Source organism: Erithacus rubecula (genome assembly GCF_903797595.1).
Source record: "Erithacus rubecula genome assembly, chromosome: 1".
Classification (NCBI taxonomy): Eukaryota; Metazoa; Chordata; class Aves; order Passeriformes; family Muscicapidae; genus Erithacus; species Erithacus rubecula.
Window position 1 is genome coordinate 1,178,603 of NC_136658.1, and position 20,403 is coordinate 1,199,005.

A 20,403-nucleotide genomic window follows, 5' to 3' on the forward strand; every position below is an offset into this window, starting at 1 on the left:
GATCAGTGCTTCTCTAGAATACCAAGGAAAACTGTTACCAACTTGGACCTAAGAATTGTCTCTTGCACAGGAATTCTTTCTCCTCCCTCAAATAGAATGCAATTAGAATTTTTTTTTTTTTTAAAGCCCAGAAACTCCCCCCAAAATTGTTTTGCAAACCCAGAAACGCTTACAAGTTAATTAGACACACATTCCTTCTCAGGTTTAAATACTCCGTGTTTACATAGCATAGAAAAGCATCCATAGGACCCAGAATAATTTTATTGGAAGCACGGAGCAGCCGCAACCCCTTCTTCCGAGCCGAGCCGAGCCGAGCCGAGCCGAGCCGAGCCGAGCCGAGCCGAGTCAATTGCACCTAGACGAGCCCAGCCGAACTAAACCGAGATGAGCCGAACTTAGCCGAGTTCAGCCGAACTCAGCCGAGCTCAGCCGGACCCCGCCGAGCCCGGCCGCACCGCAGCACCCGCGGTGCGCTCTGACGGGCCGAAGCGCGGCGCCTGCGGGGCGTGGCGGGACAGCGGTGCCGTCCCAGGGGTTGGGGCAGTGTCGGTGACAGTGACAGTGACTGAGGGTTCTGACATTGCCGCTGCCGCCATCCTCCCCGCGGCAGCGGGGGCGGCGCTGACATGTCGCTGGCGCGCGCGCGGAGCAGGGCGGTCACGTGGTCCCGCCATCGCTCCCGCCCAACCTCTCGCGTGGGCCGGGAGGAGGCCCGGCCGATCCCGGCGTGCACCGCGCCTCCCCCCGCCCGTCGCGCGGTCGGCCCGGGCCGCGCGCTGCCCGCGAGCCCCGCCATGGCCGCCGCCATCATGGCCGCGCCCTGAGGGCACCGACCGGCCCCGCCGCGCCGCCCGCCCGCCCCGCCCGCCGCCTTTCCGCCGCCTCCCGCCGCCAGCGCCGACATGGAGGCCGTGAACGCCTTCAACCAAGAGGTGGGAGCCGGGGGGCGGGCGGCGAAGCGCGGGCCTCGGCGCGGGGGGGGGGGGGACGGACACACGGCGGCCGCCATCGCGTCCCCCGGCTCGCCGCGCTTCCGGCCGGGCCCGGCCCCGCCGCCTGCGGCCTGCGCGGGGAGCGGCGGCCCGGGCCCGCCGCCGGGCGGAGAGCGGCGCTCCGGGGGAAAATGGAGGCGAGCGCGGCCGGGCCGTTCAGCCGCCGCTCCGCGCGGGGCGAGGCGTTGGAGGGAGCCTCGGGCCTCCCGGCTGCCTCCGGCCGCCCGTCGGTTTCCTGCTGGCAGCGCCGGGGCCGCATCGCTGCTCTCAGGGCTTCCAGGCGGGCTCGCTGTCACGCGGAGCCCCGGCCGTGTGGGCGCTCACTGGGACGCGCGTTTGCCGGCAGTGCCTTGGCCAGAGCCCCGCGGGGCGAGGCGGCGGCGCGGGCAGGGGGACGGAGAGCAGGGAAGGGGCTCATCCCTGCATGGCAGCGGCGCCTGGGGTGGGACCCGGGCATCGATCCCAGCTCTAGGGACAGGACAGGTTAGAAAGCGGTTACTCGTCTTTCCTACCGCACAGAAGATCCTTCCCTGTCTTCTGTTTTTGAGGGTTTTTTTATTTCTTAGTCAGCCGAGAGAAGTTGAAAGCAAAGCGGACCGTGGTTGTTTTTTGCATAATATATAGCAAGTCAATTCAGGCTCTGCTGTATAAAGTTTTTGACACGTGACTTCAATATGATTATTAATTACTGTTGGTTATACTTCTGCCTCAGTTGGACAGTGTGGTTTTGCAGACCCTCCATGGACAGAAAGTCACTGAAAGCTGAGGCTGAGCCTGTTCCCAGATTGGTGCTGGAGGCTGGGTGGCTGTGCCTGCCTGTTGAACAGAAATGGGAGAATGGCAGCTGCTCCCGTGTGATGGACTCAGCCTGTGTAAGGCTCACTCTCTGCAAGGGTTTGTCACAGACACACCTGAGAATGCCCTCATCCTTACCAAAACTCTGCAAGTGCAAAGGGAAAAGCTCCTGTTAGTGGTTTGTTTATTTGCCAGTTTTTGGGAGGTTTTGTGTTGCTCTGAACCAGTGGGATGGCAGGGTGCAAAGCCACCTTCCCAAATTATTAAAACAGCACACATGTGCCATTATCAGTGTTGATGGAAAGAAGGAGCAGCAATATGCTTAATTATGAGCAGTGGTCCTGGCAGAGCACTGCTGCCTGACAAACCTGAGTGGTGTCTGTCAAACAATAACCCCACTGCTTGTGCTGAATGGTGACTGCAGAGCAAAAGTTGTGTTTCTGGGGATCCCATGACTAATCCTTGTCTTGGAAACAGACGTGTTTGGATCTGTACCTCTTCCTCTCCTGTGTAGGAATGGTGAGATCCTTTGCTTCCATGCAGTTGAAAATACTGAGTGAAATCCTGATGTGTTGGGTTTCACTTGGATCTCAGTTGTGGGGGAGAGAACTGCACTTGCTGAAATCTCTGTTCTGCAGTCCTTTGTACGGCTGAGTGCTTCTGTAGAGCCAGTGGTGTGTGAAGCAGCACATGAATAACTTCAGGGGCTGTGTGGTTCCTGCCCTGCTCCCTCTCAGGAGCTGTGTTTGTGCTGCTGTGCAGGGCATAAAGTCCAATTCTCAGACTGATCCCTTCCCTTTTCTGCCTGTGTTGCCTGGAGCTGTGCAGGCAGAGCAATGCAGGCTGATGTGAAATGTGAGCAGGGTCAGATTTACGGGCAGGTATTGTTCATTTCTGGGCTTTCTCAGAGAGAGAGCACTTGTACCAAAGGTCTGGGTGGTGGGGATAGCAGGGGTTGCTCAGCCTGGGAGGGCTCAGGTCACTAAGATTTTAATTCTTTGCCTGGGAAGGGAGCAGCTACAGAATACCCTAGAGGCCTGGAATGGCTGCCCTTGCTGGCTGTACAGTGCCACTGTAGCCAGGGAGTTGTGGTTTTACCATGGCAGTTCCAACTGCACTTTGGTGCTGCACTCACCATGTGTGCTAGAGGTGATTCCCTGGAGGTGGCACCTGCCAGCTCTTTGCCACTCTGCCTGAAAGAGGATTGCCATTTACTCCATCAGGTGCTCCCATCCATCATTTGGGGTTTTTGGGTGGGTTTGGTGTTTGTGGCAATTTCTCAGATGGTGGGAGGCCCGAGTTCAGTGTGTGGCTGTAAACCTGGTGTCCTCTGAGCTGTGAGGTTGGGGTTCCCTCCTGGCAGAAGAGCTTGGGGAGAGAGAGGAGTGAGTTTGGCTCTGGCAAGAATTGGGAACTTCTGGGTTGTGTAATTCCATCATGTTGGGTTGTGTGCCATTCCCAATCCTGTTCTTTGGACTGTGTTTTGAATGCAACTTTGCCAATAAATGTTCTTTTCCAAGTGCTCGTGTTTCTACAGGAGCAAGCAGAGCATTTTAGTGGCAGCTTTTTCTTTTTTTTTTTAACCCAGCTGTAGTCTGAGCAGGTGCTACCAGCTGAATAGGTGGGATTTGACAGGTCTGTAGTGGAATGTGTTGTCTCTGAGGAGTTTACTTTCATGAGTTAGAATTCATGTACTGTTAGGTGTATGTGTTATGTTGCAATAATGGTACAGTGTAAATAAATCACAAAAGGTAACTGGAGACAGAACTCTTTGTGGTTTTAAGAAAACAAGCAAACATTTTTCTTTAAAACAAAAAAATAATTATACCCCCAAAACACAAGCAAACAAAAAAAAACCCCCACTGAACCCACAGATTTGCCATATAAATCCTTGGCATGTTTTAGTTTAGGGAATGTCTGTCCCTTTCTTTCATCTGGAAGACTTGAAGCATACTTTACTGATTATAAAAGTTAAAAATTAGAGTTTTGGTTTTTTTTTTTTTTTTTGTAATAATCTTGCTGCTGTAAGTAGAATAAAGTCAGCTTTCCTGTTTTGTAATCTCTTATTTGTGTTGAGTAATGCATATCATTCACTGAGTGCTGTGTCTTAGTAGTTAATGTGTACCCCTGAAACAATTGATACCCCACCTAAATGTGCCTAGAAACAAACAGATGAGATGTCCTGGGGCTGTTTGTTTATGGCTGGAGCTGCACATTCCTTCTTTGCTGTTTACCCATCCTGAGGCTACTGAGCAGTTGAAGTTTGGATCCAGTGGGGCTGTTTTCTGCCAATGCAAGACTTTATTTTGCCCGTTCAGCCTTCCCCTCCATCCTGAGGAGCTATAAATAGAGGTTAGCAGGATATCCTTCCCAGTGGTTCTCCAGCAGTTACTGGACCTCAGGATCCCCAGTGAGTCTCCATGTGCACAGAAAAGGAGAAGGACACAGCTGCCAGCATCTGGCTGGAGTCTCTCACCTCTGCCCTGAACTTGTTTCCAGGAGTATTGGAAGCTGTGGCATTCTGGTAGAGATCCCTGGTAAGAGAAGTAGTGAGACAAGCAGCTTTCCAGGAGATGTGCTGGACAAAGAGCCCTGCCCTGATCCTGAAAGCTGTGTTTCCAAAGCACATGAGTAGGAAACAAAACTCTCTTCTGTGCGCTTGCATGATGTCATTTTTGTGTGAGTATCTTTTGTGAAGATGTTTCTCCCCAGTGATTCAGGATTTGTGAATGGTCTTTCTAGGCCACAGAAGTAGCTTAGTTGATGAAGTGCTGTTGAGCTTCATTGCCTTGGGGTCATATCTGGTCACATTCAAATCTTACTTTATTTTCCAAATAATGCAGCCTGACAGCTCTGGATTTTATCTCTTACCTTCAGCAGCTCCTAATAGTTGCTGTGCTTCCCAGCTGGTGGTCAAGCATTTAAAACTTGCATTGATCTGCTGAGATACAGCTTAGCAACAGATCCTTCTCCTTGCCTTAAGGAAAAACTTTCCTGAAGAGGAAAGGAAGCAGTGACTTTTAGAGGGAAAGGAAAATGGATAGAGCTGACAGAATTCCTTTGAGAGATTTGGTCATGCATTAACAATAAAGGTGTTTTGTTAACAAAATAGTTCAATATCTGTGCTTGTTGGTGATGTCCTCCACCATCCCTTTGTGTCTGTACAGGAACAGGTAACTGCAGTTATGTCTGGGTCAGGTAGTCTCTAAATTCATTAATAAAATACATTGCAACAGACAGTGAATGAATGTACAGAGTGCTGACTGTGCATGGAGCCTGCTCGGGGAAGGCTTGTTGGACACCTAAGGCGTGTTGGGAATGGTTGAGGGTGTGCTGGACTGCTCTGGAAATTGGAGAAGGGGAGGTTGAATGAGGTGTCCTGGCAGTGACCTGGGTGCTTGATACCCACTAATCACTAACCACTGTCTGATTCAGTAGCTCCTGCTCCTCTCTGTGCAGCTGCTGTGCTCTGGGGTTTGTTTAGTGCCTGTGTAAAATAGGCTCCTAGCTCTTCATTTGTAAATAAAGACACCTTTTTATGGCACAGACACTCGAGCAAGAGGGCAATGCCAAGGAAGTCAGTTTCCAGTCTTCAAAGGTACTTTTATTATGTTACCTCACACCTGAAACAGACAGACTTAAGATCATACATCAAGCTGAGTAAATTTTAAAGTAGCAGTTCTCCCCTTTGCTTCAGAACTCCCAGGTTCTCAGATTTCCATGTAAACTAAACCATCAAAGGGCATTAATTATAGAATGAGAGAAATTAATAACTTGCTGCTCAAAAGATTGAGAAGCAAAGGCCATCAGCACACTGTTCCTTATGCCATTACCTGCCCCTCACTGGCCCCTGGGCTGGAGCAGAGGCACAGTGGGAGCTGGGAGGGCTCTGTTCTCTCCTGCCCCCTGTTCTCTGTGCAGCTCCTGTATTTCACACTCAGTTTGCATTTGGGGACAGTCACTCTGTATTGCTCTCCTCTTGCTGTCCTGCCATGCTTCAATAGCATTTATTTACCCAGAAACTGAGCAGGTGAATTTTCTGGCTTTATAGATAATTTACCGTGTACTTCCATCCTGCTGGAAAGAGCACCCGGAAATACTCTCAAATATTTTGTATTGTGGCCTGAGTTTAATACCCTTGAACACCTCTACTTCTTTTGTATCAACATCCTGTAAACATGTAGCTAGGGGCAGTAAAAGCAGAAAGTAATTTCTAGCAGGTCACAGGCTCCTGATGTGAGAGGCAGGACTTTGAAAACCGCTGTAAATTTGCTTTGCCTTTGTTACATACATTGTTCTCTTTTTTTTGTACATAGAGTGTATGCTTTTGTATCCAAGCTGTTCCTTGAGCTAATCATTGTGTCCTTTGAGAAACTGGATGTATTATTGTGAAACAGCCCTCTAAAAATAGTGGCTGGGTGACTTTTTTGTATATTGGTTTGGGAAGTGTGTGTGAAAGAAGATCCAAGTCTAATTGAACAAATGCAACTGGAAGTACCCAGGTGTCTTCTGAGCAGCTCCCCTTCCCAACAGGGAGAAGCCACCAGGAACAAGGAAGGGAGATGAATTTTAGCTGTACCCATGGTGTTGACACATCTAACTGATACTGAGGCTTACATAAAAATTGGCTATAAATAGTTATTTGGTTCTAAGATCTTAGGTAATTTTTAAAAAAGAGCAAAATTCTGAGGTAAAATTCCAAGAGGTGGGGGGGGAGTGTGAGAAGAGCAAGATTGATAGGTAGATAGATAAGCACACTCATGTATATGTGTCTTCATTCTCCCTGGCAGTTTATTTGTCCTTGGATTTTTATTTTTTTTCTTTGTTTCCCCCAGTTGCTATGTCCTGCTTGGGATACTTTTAAGACACTTTTTTTTGTTTTTTTGCTGCACTCATTTCTTGTCAGCTTGGGCCCTGCTCTGAGCTCTTCCAGTTTCCTTGGGATCTCTCCTTGTGTTCCTGAAATATAAATACCAAACCAGTGCTTGCACACCTGTTCCTTTGTTCTTTTGCTGTGGGACTGGATCCTTTTCTGGAGGATCAGTTGCTTCTTCATGGGTTAAGGGGGGGATATGAAGTGCCTGTTGTAATGCTTGCTCTTTTTCTTCCTCTCCCATTTTGGTTTTTGAGCCTTCTGGTGGTTTGTTTGTGGGTGTTGAGGTTTGCCTCCCCACCCCACCCCCAACCCTTCATTACCCCTTAAAACAGATTTTCCTGAGTTTTAATAATAGCACTGACTTGGTTCATCAAGAGGTTGTGCACTTACTCTAAAGCACTTAAGTGTAAATTGAAAACAAGATTTTTACAAAAACCCATATCAGCTCACAGACCCCTGTCTCCTTCTGTCTTTTACCTGGCAGTTTTTATTTGTCCATAGTGTGATTTCTCAGCAAGCAGTGATGTTAGCTGAAGTATCTCTTACAGCTGAAATGCCTTTAAAACCCCAAAGTTCTGGCACAAGAACTTGTATTTTGTGGGGATGAATAATGAAGAATCATGGTCTGGTGTTGGTGTTGGAAAAGGCATGTGGCTACCACTGTCTGGAAGGACAGTTTTTCTTCTTTCCTATCTCCTGAAATAGGAATCAAATTAAGAAAGTAAATAGTTTTGAAAGTTTTAAATGACATCTTACTTTGTTACACTGACAAATGAAGACACTTTGATTCTCTTACTTTGCTTTATGGCAAATAAATTGATGACACTTTTTACTCACATTCAAGGGCTCATTCTTTTCTTTATGATAAAGATGAAAATAAAATTGCTTAACACCAATTTTTTCTGTGATTTTGAGAAATATTTCAGGGTAAGAGCTGTTATGTGTGTATGTTCAGCTTTCTGTGTCCAGCTCTGTGTGCAGTTCTGGTTTCCCTCTGAAACGTGGAGCTAATGCTTATTTTCAGTGTCACCTATAAAGATGCCACATAACTTCTGTATACTTCATATAAACCTCTACAGACTTCATATAATATCTATAACTTCTGCAAAAAGTCTCCTTGAGGAGTGATCTTTTCCCCTGGGAGCCATTTGGAGGGTAAGGCAGCCAAGTCTGCAGAGCAGTTGAAGCAGTTCTTTTTAGCAATAACCTGGTAAATGCAGGTTTCTGTTGGGTTTGTGAAACAGCCAGTTCTCCCAGGGCCATACCCAGTGTAGGTGGCAGTAATCAAGTCACCCACCTGAAATGTTGTTTTCTGCTTAATTGCTGAGCTTCAGAATACATTTTTAATGTTTGTTTTCTCTGTTTAGCTCTTCTCACTGATGGAGATGAAACCTCCTATTTCCCGAGCAAAGATGATTCTCATCACAAAAGCTGCCATTAAAGCTATTAAGGTAAAGTACAACAAAACAAAGATGAAACTGTAACAGTAGCAATGTTTTATAATTTCACTTGTAAATAAATACTCAGGATTTCCCAATCTCAGCTTTGGGGATGGTTTATTCTAGTTGCTCTTAAGGCTGTTGTCTAGAAACAAGTGGGTGGCAAATATCATCTCTTGGTTTTGGACTAGGAGCAAAATGCCAGCTTGGATTTTTTTGAGTCGTTGCTTTTTCATGCTACACCCACTAGAATGTTGTGATTTTTTTGTAATAAAACTAAATATTGCAGGATGCAACTGCACCTTAACATGTGAAACCAGTGTGGATTGCAGAAAGCTTTCACTAATACTTGGTAAGCTCTGTGCCTTGTGTGCACACTGACACACTTCTGCCTTGGGTATGGCTTCCCCCATGGAATATTTTTGTCAGTTTGGGAACATGCTGCTTTTTAGAGAGTGACTACAACATTCTGTAGCCTTTCCAAAATGGTAGTAAGCACGAAGAGTTAAAATGCTTATAAAATGATGTGCCAATGCTGAGGAGTTGAGAAATTAATGGATGTATTTATTTTCCAGCTCTACAAGCACGTTGTCCAGATTGTGGAGAAGTTTATCAAAAAGGTAAAAAGGAAAAAAAAAGTTTATTGATAAAGTTACCTGCATGCTTCACTACATATTGCTAATAATGCTAGTAAACAACTAGAAAGACTTCTGTTACTTAGGGATTGAGGGAGGAAATTCTGGTTTGTTAGGGCTTCGTCTATATGAGCTCCATGTTGTAATTTTCCATAATACATTAAAGAGGGGAGGAAAGAATTGAGAGATTCCCATCTTCCCTACACAACAACTGGGGAGGAACCTGGAGGTGCTGAGCTTCAGATGAATTGTCACTAAGACAATGCACAGTTCCAGAGAGTGCAGTGCTGATGCTTGCCAGGGCATGAAGAGCAGCAGGTGGGAATGCAGAGCTGTGCTTGGCCCCGAGCAGGTTTGCAGGGGGCTGTGGGGGTGGGCTGACCCAGAGCCCCTGTGTGCCGTTGGCAGTGCAAGCCGGAGTACAAAGTGCCGGGTCTGTACGTCATCGACTCCATCGTGCGGCAATCGCGCCACCAGTTCGGGACTGACAAGGACGTCTTCGGGCCCAGGTTCTCCAAGAACATTACTGCCACATTCCAGTATTTGTATCTGTGTCCATCTGAAGACAAGGTAGGATGAGCACTTTGCTCTTGCTGTCCATTTGCTTGGCTCCTGCCTCCTGTGACATTGATTTGGGGATTCATTCTGACGCTGGTACTGACTGTTGTTGGTTATCAAAGGTGACAGTTCAATGCAAATTCAGGTTAAAAAATGTATTTTGCTTGACCTCGTCCTATGCAGACACTTCAGCAATGTGTGTTAGTGTGCCAAAAGTCCTTCTTGAGGCTCCTTCAGAACTTCCTTTGGAAGGCAGTGTCTGCCACAACAAGCAAGCGTTGCAGGAGAAGCTTTGGCTTTGTAGGCAGAGTCTGTTCTGCTCAGAAATGTTTTCTAAGAAAATCATCATGTTGATTTCTTCAGTCTTTTCCAATCCCATACCTGAGGTTTTTTGGTGTTATTTGCTTTCAGGGCTGGTCTAAGGCCTCATTTTTCTTAGTTCTGCTGTACCTTTTAGTAGAACAGAGGCTTAGAAAGTGGTGTGATTTCCTCATAGTCCAGAGATGGTGGTTTTTGTGAATTCTCTCAGAACAGTTTTGAGACTCCTGAGATCAGTGTATTTCAGAAGTTGCCAGTTGGTTTCCAGAAAATCACCTACTCCCTTTCTCTTTGTAAGAGTGAAATACTCCTTTTCTACCTGACTCCCTCCCTAACTCTCTAAATAAGCTCTTGAAAGGCTTGGATTCTCTGTAGTTTTCTAATATGGAACATTTAGACCTTCAGGCATTGAATCTGGTATTTGGGACCTCCTGGGTTGATAGCCTGTGGAACAGAGCAGTCCCTTCTCCTTTCTGTTTCTCCATTACTATTTTGTTCATCTGAGTGAATGAGACTGTTCATCTCCTTCATGGAACAACTTGATATAGGTAATAATATTATTTTGAACATACTTGCTTTAATGAATTCTTAGTTCATAAACAAACAAAAAAAAGGTCTGAACTGCAGATACAACTGTGGGTGATATCTGAAGAGGAAAATGCTACCTTTTTTTTTTTTTTTAAACAGTCTTCCTATGAAATTAATATGTGCCTGAAAACTAGTGTATTGCATTTGCCTATTTTTTGGCTTTTATGTGCTTTATTTTTTACCTTGGAACTAAAAGGTACTTAAAGCTTATATATGTGCAGGTGAATGACTAAGTCTGTAGAAAAGACAGCAACACAATGTATGTTCTGCCTTCTACTTGCTTGCATATTCCAGCTCAAGCAGTACAACTACAGAGACATTTGTGTTTGAATGCTGGGCTAAAGAAGGAAAGGCCAATTTCCAGCTTGTTCCTGGAAGCTGCATTGTTCTTCATGTGAAAGAAAAAATAGAAATGTGCTTTAAATAACAGCTGACAGTCAGAGATGCTAAATTAATCCTTCTGCAGTGATCAGTGAGGATGTTTCCCACTTGCTTTTCTCATCTTTTGGGTAATGATGGAGATGCAGTTTCTGGTCTCAACATAGAATTGGTTGGGTTAGGAATAAACACCAAGCAAGGAAGCTTCCATGGGACTTCAAAGTGTTGTGGTAGCATTTTCTGGTCTAACTGCCCCTCTCTTCATGAAGGCTTTCCAGCTCATCTTCCTTTTCTCCTTTTGGTCACGTGAATTGCTTGTCTCATCCCTTTGTGACCACCTGTGTAGACAGGTTGAAATGATGTCCTGGATTTCTAGCTGGCCAGAAGAGTTTTAGGGAAGTGTCACAGATTGCTTTGACAATAAAATAAGTTGGCAGTTTTTATCTTTGCCAGTTCAAAGGTGTTGGTGCTGTCTGGGCACAAAGGGGTTTGTGAAGTTGGTGTGATTATGTCATGTGCTGTTCAAACCTTCTCTGCATACAGAAGATAAAATGGTGACTTAAGAAGGCTGGATTCAGCATTGGTGCTTCCTTTTGTTTTAACAGAGTAAAATAGTTCGTGTCCTGAACCTCTGGCAGAAAAATGGAGTATTTAAAATTGAAATCATTCAGCCTCTCTTGGATATGGCAGCAGGAACCAGTGCCACTGCACCCATGGCAGAGAATGCTACTAACAATGAAGGTAGGAATGACATTTTAACTCCTGCTCTCAAAGGGCAAATGGCAACAGCTTGTTTGCTTTTAGCACAGAGTGCCTGCTCTTAGTTCCAGCAGTGACATAGCAATAAAGTCAGCTTTGTCACAATGAACAGCCAAACTAATTTTAAGTAAGTGCTGATACTGTACTTCAGAAGTTATCAGCATGTGAATACTGACTTGGGAAATACATTAAGTGTTTATCATGTATCTATGCATGATATATATATATATGTGCACACTGACAGGTGACTTCAGCATGCCCTCTTAAATACTGTTTTTTTCTTTTGCTTTGAAATATTTTTATATGATTTCTCAATTTTATAATTCCAATGTCATTTTTAATGCCAGAATCCGGATAAGTGAGTGGGATCTTGGATGTTAAAGAGCTTCATCTTCCTTTGAGTCAGTTTATTAGGTGAAAGCAGCAGCTGTCAGTGTGTCAGTGTGCAGCCCTGAAAGTCTTGGGCTGGTGTTTCACATCCAAGCTCTTGAAGAGAACATTTGTGCCTGGGATTTTGCACTGGCTGCTGGCTGAGAAGCACCAACCTGCAGAGCACAGCAGTGCCAGCCTGCCCACAGTGCCTGCACTGACCTATTTAGTGCCACAGCAAAGCTGGGAGTGAGGTTGCAGGGAATATGCATTCCACAATTCCTTCTTTCTCTGGAGAGCTGCTTTTTGGCTCTGCACTCCATGTTTCACACTGAGCTTTGGTAACCTCCTTATTTACTGTGCTGGTGGAGTATGACTGGGAAAATGGAAGAGAGGGAATGAGTTGTGGTGGGGGACAGCAAAACAGTGACAGCATCTCCAGCTGTGTCCAGGGAAGTGAATCCCATTAAAGGTTTTATAAACCTGGCAGGGCCAGGGAATGCCTTGGCATCTGAGCCCAGGGGCTCAGATTTGAATTTTGGGACAGGTGAGGGGCACTGCCTGTCCACCTCCATCTCTCCTCAGTAGTGGGGAGCAGATTGGCTGCCTTCTGCAAGAGGTTTTCAGTGAGATTATTCAGATGCCCCAGAGGGGGTAATTTTGCCCTGCAATAAATATGCTAGAATAATAATAAATATATTAATGCATCATGTGAAGTAGAGTCTGTTTTGCCCATAAAGACAGAGAGAAATGCAAAATTTCTCCCTTGAGCAAGCAGATACCCTTCTGAAAATATACAGGAAATAATTTGGAAGTTACTTTATATTTAAAAACAAGACATACCTTTTTGCTTTATGTTGCATTTCACTTCTGGGAAAGTATTATTCAACACATTTGCCTGTGCTTGCTCCCTGTCAACACTGGAGTTATTTGAAGTGCAAACAGAGGAATGGCTTTAAAGGAGTTGCTATTACAGGGCAAACATGTTTGCTTAGAGTTTCAAACTAAATATTTCTATCTGTGGAATTTTTTTTAACTCGCTCCTTGTACACCTTTATTATGTCTATCAAAACAGATCTGCTGAAGAACAGTTATGGTATGTAGGAATTGATGGGATTGCTGCTAATTTGCTTGGTACTGGCAAGATGTTTATTTAAAAAGGTGCTGTAATGTAATGCAGAGAGAATGGGAACACTAATATGTCTTAAATTGTGATCTCAGTTTCAGCAAAGCTTAGTGGAAATGGGAGTCTTTTCCTGGAAAAATTAGTAAATATAATTTTCCTGGTGGGAGGATTTATCCATGAGCTGCAGGTGTGGCTTGTGCACATGCAGAAGGAGCATGTGAACAAACTTTATCAAAGAAAACTGCCTGTGAAGTAATCCTTCAGTTATTGCCAGACTTCTCTGCAAAAGTTCAGTTACCGGTGGAAAATACAGAGAGAAGCTCAGCTGCTCTTCCAGTGAGCCATGAGATAATTGATTTGTATCATTCATCCAAAAGGAGGAGCCCAGGTCTGTGGAAGTTAAACCACCATGTTCAGGGTATTGAAGCTCATTGCCTAGTGCTGTTTGAATGAGAGCTTTCCTCTCTGCACAGCTACAAACCTGGAGCTGGGAGCTAAAATTCCATGTGGGACCAGCTTCTCTGTCTTAGTGCATCCCAAGCACAGGCGTGAGCAGTGAGTGGAGCAGTTCACGGCAGAAGAGCAGACTGTGCAGCTGGGCTGGTGGAAATGGCCCTTTAGGGTTAAGCAGGGGGCTGTAGGCTGCAGACACTGCTGTGGAGTCACAGGACCCTTCCTGTGTTCCTGCAAACCCTCAGGTTCACCACCCCCTCCGGCCAAGGGTCCCTCGGAGCCCCCGCAAGTGACGGCGAACTCCGTGCCCAGCGTGCCGCAGCTGCCCAGCTCCGATGCCTTTGCAGCTGTAGCCCAGCTGTTCCAGACAACACAGGGACAACAGGTAACCTGCTCTCTGATTCCCTTCAGCTCCTGACTGAAATGAGGGGGAAAATTGATAGCCTGGATTTGAAGCAAAAAAAAGCTTCCCAGAGGTCTTTGGTGGAAGACTTGCGGGAATTGGGGTATTTAAATTCTTCCGTCCAATAATTTTGACATTTTGATGATACTGAGTTTTATGTTCCTAAATAATTAGTTGCAAGTTGATGCAGTAACAGGGTTTCCAGAACAGGAGGGATATCTCAAAGAGAATGAGGAATTTTATCGTTCAGTCCACTTAAATGTTTGCTGTGTTGAAGGGTCTGAACACTGCAGTGTCAGGGTCTACTCAATTTTGGCACCAGAGCATTTAAAAAGGAACTCCTGGTCTTGCTGTAAATTTTCCACAGTTCAGTCAGGTTGTTGGTGTGTTCATCCCCTGCCACAGTCGTACTGATGTAAAATTTATATCCTACAACTCTTTCAATACTTGGTATTTATATGAGAACATACACTTAAAACACTCTCGTGTTTCTGTAGCTCCAGCAAATCCTGCAGACCTTCCAGCAGCCTCAGAAGCCCCAGTCACCGGTCATAGACAACACTGTGATGGCTCAGGTTCAAGCTATTACTGCTCAGCTGAAAACTACAGCAGCACAGCCCCCAGAGCAGAAAGCTGCTTTCACAGCACCTGAGCAGAAAACATCATTTGACAAAGTAAGTCTTGGTTTGCATTTCCTGAAGCTGAAGAAGACTGGTTTTGGACAGTTTTTATTTTGTATTGGAATATAGATTTCTAGTTTTCCCCAACTCTAACTTTGTTTTTAGTTTCAGAGCTTATATATGTTGTAAGAATGTGATAATAAAGATATTTTGGCTGCCAGTTGGGGTAAGATACAGAAAAAATAAGTTGTCCCAATGTGATTTCTTTCAGAAGCTGCTAGATCGGTTTGACTATGATGATGAACCAGAAGCAGTGGAAGATTCAAAGAAAGAAGATTCAGCTCCTTCCCCTTCAGTGTCTCAGCCAGCTTTGTAAGTTCTGTGTCATAATAAAACAAATCTTTGGCCTAAAACATTTTTAGATTAGAAAGTAGATTAAAATTCCAACTTAGTTCAGTGTTTAACTGCTGCAGTCCAAATTCAAAACACTATGAAAAGTTTCTGGTGGGATGATTTTTGTGTCTCATTACTTTGGTGATCTGTTGTAGATCTTTGTTGCCTCATTGATGGAGGACTGTGTTCTGTAGAGAAAAGCTCAGTTTTGGTTGCAAGATGAGTTCCATGTTTTTACAGTACACCTGAGGGTGTCAGGGCATCAGTGGATCAGCTGGATTGCTTTACTGGCTGGGGAAAAGCTACTATTCCAAACACTGTGATTGTTTTAAGTATTCAAGAAATGAAAATTGGCTTTACAGTTTTGTGTTGGCAAACATTCCATCCCCATGCAAACGAGCTCAGGCTCCTGTTTCCCTTTTGCTATGCATTATGATAAAGTCTGGAATGACATGACCACATCCCAGTTTTTTCCACAGGACCTCTCTCTCATTCAGTGCACAGGCTGGATGGTGCTCAATGCCAGGGTTAGTCCATATTTCTTTTTTTCCCCTGCTTCAGTTCGTGGCCCCATGTCTTACTCTCTGTATCTGCATCTAAACCCTGCTCTCAAAACCAAAACCACTAACTCTGTCATCAGCTTTCTGACTGCATCTCTCACCTTGAGCACTTTATGTCCACGGGTTCATTTGAAGGAAATTGCTAGGATTTACCTTAGAATGCAGGTGGAGCTCTGGAGTACAGAAAGGTGAGGTTGGTCAAGCATAGGCACTGCTTGTGTCTGGCCAGCTGGAGGCTTGTGGGCATGTTTATGTTCTGTTGGTAGTGCTTCAGGGCCTTTGTCCTTAGTGCCTCACAGCTGTGCAAGGTGTCCCTGAGGGTGGCATTCCAGTGCTCCCTGTCTGGGCATGTAAGCTCAGTAATTCTCTCTATAAAATTCTGATCTGTCCAGAATCTTCTCAGAGTTGTCTTCAGACACTGCAAAGTTCCATTTCCCATCACCATCAAATTCCTTTATTTCCCTGAAATCCTGCTGAGTTTCTTGCACAGGCTGCATCCTGCAAGCAGGTCCTGTTACCTGCACAGGCCTCCAGAATTCCCTGAGCACTGTCCATTCTGTGTGTTGAATCAGGAAGTGATGGGCATCACTGTAATTCTCCTATGATACACAGCCCTTTCTCCTCTGCCCTATTTCCTCCCAAACCCAAGTGTTTTCTTCCAGTTTCTTTTTCTTGAGGAGAAAAGCACTGCTTCTTTTGTTCCCAAAAGAGGAACTGCAAAGGAAGAGAATTAGCCTAAGGCAGAATATCTTCCTGAAATGTTTCTGTAGGCTGAGATTTTTAGCAAGCTCATATAAGTGCAGGGTTGAGAGAGGCTCTAACCTTTGTGTAGCATCTCTTTAGATGTGAAAGGACTACTCTTAGAGTGGAGAAGAGATCAGGAAGCTACTCTTTCTTCCTTTTTTTTTTTTTTTTTTTGGAAAGGGGATCATAGTAAAGTTAATTGTTCTGTCTAAAATAACAGCAAGAATGTGTGAATGTGCATAGAAATCTGTAAAATAAAGCCAAATCTGTGCACCTGCTTTGTCTCACCAAAATATTCCTGCTTTTAGTGGGTTTCCAGGAGAAGGCATGCAACAGCCAGTATTTCCTCAGCTCCCAAATCTGGATCCTTTTCAGCAGCGGATGATGGGAATGCAGCAGGATCCAATGCGGCACCAGGTAACCCCAGGCCTTCCCCTTGTCCCCCTGTTGGGTTTTCCATCCTTTGCTGTTTTCTTGGATGCAGAAGGAAGGAAGTTTTCCTGTTGCTGAAGAATAAATGTGGCTTAGCTCTCCATCTTCCCAAGGAAACATATTTTTGGTGTCTGTCCCAGTCAGGCTTTGAAGGATAAGACTCTTACTTCTACATCCAAATGCTTGGCCTGCTTCATCTTGCCTCCATCTTTTGTTGGGACTTTTGAGCACACGTAAAACTTTACTTGAGTCTGCTGGGAAAGCAAATGTAATTCCTTCTTCTAGCTGGAATCCTGTTTTTCTTTTTTCTTCTCCCAAGGTGCCACTTCCTCCGAATGGGCAGATGCCAGGTTTTGGTCTCCTGCCTACCCCCCAATTCCCACCCATGGCTCAGCCAGTGATGCCTCCAGCAGCACCAGTGCAGCCAACTTTCCAGTCTCCTTTCCCAGTCCAGGCTGAACCACACCTGCAGAAACCCCACCAGCAGGTGAGCAGCCCTTGCAGTGAACAGGCTGACCAAAATGCTCTCATACACGTCTTTCCAAATGAGTGTGGATTGTCCTGGAGCAGAAATGTCAGGATGACCAGGACACAGCTGGCTATGAGGCTGGCTCTGCTGGGAGACAGTTGGAGAGATCCAGGATTTATCCCTTTCCTGTCTCCAGCATACTTCAGACTTAAAGTAGTTTCTTATAACATCTTGGAAAAAAGTAGCAACTTTTCTCCAAAGATCTTACTTTGCCTGGGATCTTGATGATGGAACGGGATCCACTGACTTACCTTGGGGAGTAAAATCATATTCTGTAGAGATGCAGGTGGTGCTGAAATAGGGTAAAGCATGGAAAAACCAATAATTTTCAAATTGAAAATGGGAATTATGTAAATTATTTCTAGGGTGTCTTTCCAGTGGCTGTGTTAAGTATATGCAGTAATGGACTCTCTCCCTGCTACACAGAGTGAAGCTTTTGAGTCACATTACTCTTTAATTTCACACATTTGAATATTCAGTGTATTTTCAGTGCTGTTAATTTAGTCTGAGCATAAAAAGGAATAAAATGCTTGTGCTGCTCACCCATAACACCTGTCACCTTCACATTTTAGGATATGGAAGTGGAACAGCCTCCCATTCAGGAGGGAAAACGCCATGTTTCTGACAGTAGGAAATCAAGATCTAGATCTGCATCAAGGTACATGAGTGAGAGTTCTTTTAGCACAGGAATGAAAAGCAGATTAGCAGCTCTAAGATATATGGACCTCTAAAGTAATTTCCCTTCTGGGGAAAATATGGTGTCTGTGCAGTTCTCTCTCACTGGGAGAGAGCAACTTCCATGCCTGTCGGTCCAGAGTAAATTTTAGGGAGACAGAGTATGATAGTTTAATTTTGCCTGTTCTTTAAAAACACTTTTATGAAAACATTTGTGATCTGTGACTGTGTCACCAAGCCTGTGTGTCACATCCCAGCTGACCAGGCAGATCTAGCTCCACTCTCTGGTTGCAAGTCATCTTGTCCACCAAGTTCCACATGATTTGTCTGAAGGCTTACAAGGTCTTCCACACCTTGAGTGGTTTAGAACTTGAACATGATGTAAAATACCATTGGGTTGGTAATTTCTTTATAACCTTTTCTAGCCATTTCTTTCTAAAAGAGAGGTGGCAGGCACTGAGCACGGCTCTGGTCCCAACAGGTCCCCCAAGAGGAGGCGCTCGCGGTCGGGCTCGCGCTCCCGGCGCTCGCGGCACCGGCGCTCCCGCTCGCGCTCCCGGGAGCGGCGCCGGCACTCGCCCAAGTCGCGCTCCCAGGAGCGGCGCGAGCGCGAGCGGGACAGGGAGCGCCGCGCCAAGGGCCTGCCCCACATCAAGGCAGAGACCGTCAGCGGTGAGTCTGCTCTGCCAGCTCCAGCAGTGCCGTGTTCTGGGGGCACTTCCAAGGGTTTAATGATGCTCTGGTTTCCAAGGCTCGTCCACACAAAGCAAAGATTAACTGCCTTGTGTTTCCTGGTAGGAATTTCACCACACTTCCCTTACTCATAGTTTAGCATTTCTGGAGTATCTCCAAGTTAGAAATATTTTGGCTGTAAAACGAGGAAAGGAAAAGCTAAAACCCCATGTTTTTCTTTTCCTTCCTTTGAGACATACAGGGTAAAGCAGACTGAACAAAAAGGATTTGAGTTAATTGTAAATTATTACAATTTTTCTGGGTATTCGGTCTTGCGTATCTCTCCGACCCAAAGGAGAGCTTTGACCTGGAAAACAGACAGGCTAATATTTGGATTTCTGATATAATCCTGGCTTGCTTGCCAGTGTTTATAGACCAAACATAGTAGTTTTCTTCTGAATATTCCTTGGGAGTGTGGAATCTTCTCTGACCCCAGAGTATCAAGCAAAAAAAAAAAAAACCATTCTGAGAGAAGCAAAACCTGAGCCAAAAGTGATAGTCCCAGGGGTGTAAAGGCCTGCAGAGCCCTCAGAGTTATCTGTCTTTTGAGGAGCTTGTACCACCAATGGCTCTGACCACCTGTGCTAACTCTTGGTTGTAGTTTGCAGTACCACACTCTGGGTAGGACAGCTCGACAAAAGAACAACTCAGCAGGATGTGGGAAGTCTCCTGGAGGAGTTTGGCCCCATTGAGTCGATCAATGTGAGTAGAAGGGGTGCAGTGTAAGATGCTTTGATGTGCTTGGGTGCAGAAATCTCTCCAGGCTGCTCTGAGGCAGAGTTCTTTCTGATACATTCCAAAGAGCTGGCCTCTCATTTCCTGTGTGTTGTGTTTTCATGTGTGCACTCAATTCATGTGCCTGACTTCTACACAATCAAGAAGGGAGGTTTATACTTCTTAACATTTTTATGCTGCTTTGGTTTCCTGCAGTGTAAAAATGGTCATGGAGTAATACAGAAGATTATCCCATTTTCATAATAATCCAGCTTTCTCTGCAAGATGATGGCTGCAGAATTGTATCCCATGCTTTTGAGTTTCTTGGCTGCTTCATTTTATTTGATTATAGGAGTGTGGACTCTTCAGCTGGTGTTCTTGTTGCACTTCTGTCATTGTAGCCATAAACACGAGAACAGTTGATTTATTTTGCTGTATTTAAGAATATTTTATATATAGATTATACCTGTACCAGTAACTTCAAAAATTTCATTCAAACAAGCAAACAAAAATAAGAGACTAATTTTCTTCCAATTCCCAAATTTTGTAAAAGAACATAGGAGTTTTATCCTCAAATTCATTACAAATAAAAATTATTCTATATCTGCAGCTAGAACCAAATGTGGAGGTGCAGCTGGCAGAGCAAAGAGGGATGCTGTTGTGCATTCCAGCAAAGTGAATAATTGAGTTAGAATTTACATGAATACTATTGTTCAGCAATTTGAAGGGATCCAATATGCAGAAGTCAGCTGTATTTCAGAAGTTTTCAGAAGTTGTAGAAGTTTGAGCTCACTAGAAATGTGAATTCCCAGAAGATAGTGGCTTTCTTAGCCTCTTAAACTAACATTCCTTCCATACTTCCATAGCTCCTTTTGGAACATCCCTGATGTCCCAGCTTGCTGTAACTGAGCATTTGGGTGTTGTTGATTGTTGTTACCTGCAAAATGAACTTTTTCCTTAAACCCCACACAGATGATACCACCCAGAGGATGTGCCTACATTGTCATGGTGCACAGACAAGATGCCAACAGAGCCCTCCAGAAACTGAGCCGAGGCAACTTCAAAGTCAACCAGAAATCCATCAAGGTACTGCCTGGAAAACATCAGGCTTTCCAAAGCTGCTGTGATTACTGTCATCCTGTCTCATCTGTGCTGGGCTTTGGGGTATTTCAGACTCACATGTGTTCTGGAGATGATACTCTGTAAAATCTGAAAAATACATGACTGACCTGTTTTTTTTTTTTTAGAATTATTGTTCCTGGTCTATATAGTGGGATTAGTGGAACCTTGTATTAGTTTGCTTGAAAGAGTACCA

The 20,403-nt window shown here is 45.0% G+C and overlaps 1 protein-coding gene across 2 annotated transcripts in view; it reads left to right on the forward strand.

Moving 5' to 3' along the window:
- Window positions 1-423: 423 nt before the first annotated feature.
- SCAF4 (SR-related CTD associated factor 4) overlaps window positions 424-20,403 on the forward strand; it is a 28,806-nt gene continuing 8,826 nt past the window's right edge. Inside the window, exons 1-15 of one of the 2 annotated variants that reach the window (XM_079321353.1) lie at window positions 424-932; window positions 8,031-8,114; window positions 8,678-8,722; window positions 9,146-9,307; window positions 11,185-11,320; window positions 13,532-13,671; window positions 14,187-14,363; window positions 14,581-14,681; window positions 15,182-15,229; window positions 16,315-16,423; window positions 16,758-16,925; window positions 17,540-17,625; window positions 18,124-18,314; window positions 18,976-19,076; window positions 20,061-20,174. In XM_079321353.1, the coding sequence (XP_079177479.1) occupies window positions 903-932; window positions 8,031-8,114; window positions 8,678-8,722; window positions 9,146-9,307; window positions 11,185-11,320; window positions 13,532-13,671; window positions 14,187-14,363; window positions 14,581-14,681; window positions 15,182-15,229; window positions 16,315-16,423; window positions 16,758-16,925; window positions 17,540-17,625; window positions 18,124-18,314; window positions 18,976-19,076; window positions 20,061-20,174 (1,692 nt within the window). In that variant the 5' untranslated portion in view covers window positions 424-902. The remainder of the gene's footprint in view (window positions 933-8,030; window positions 8,115-8,677; window positions 8,723-9,145; window positions 9,308-11,184; window positions 11,321-13,531; window positions 13,672-14,186; window positions 14,364-14,580; window positions 14,682-15,181; window positions 15,230-16,314; window positions 16,424-16,757; window positions 16,926-17,539; window positions 17,626-18,123; window positions 18,315-18,975; window positions 19,077-20,060; window positions 20,175-20,403) is intronic. The other variant, XM_079321354.1, reaches the window with a different exon arrangement.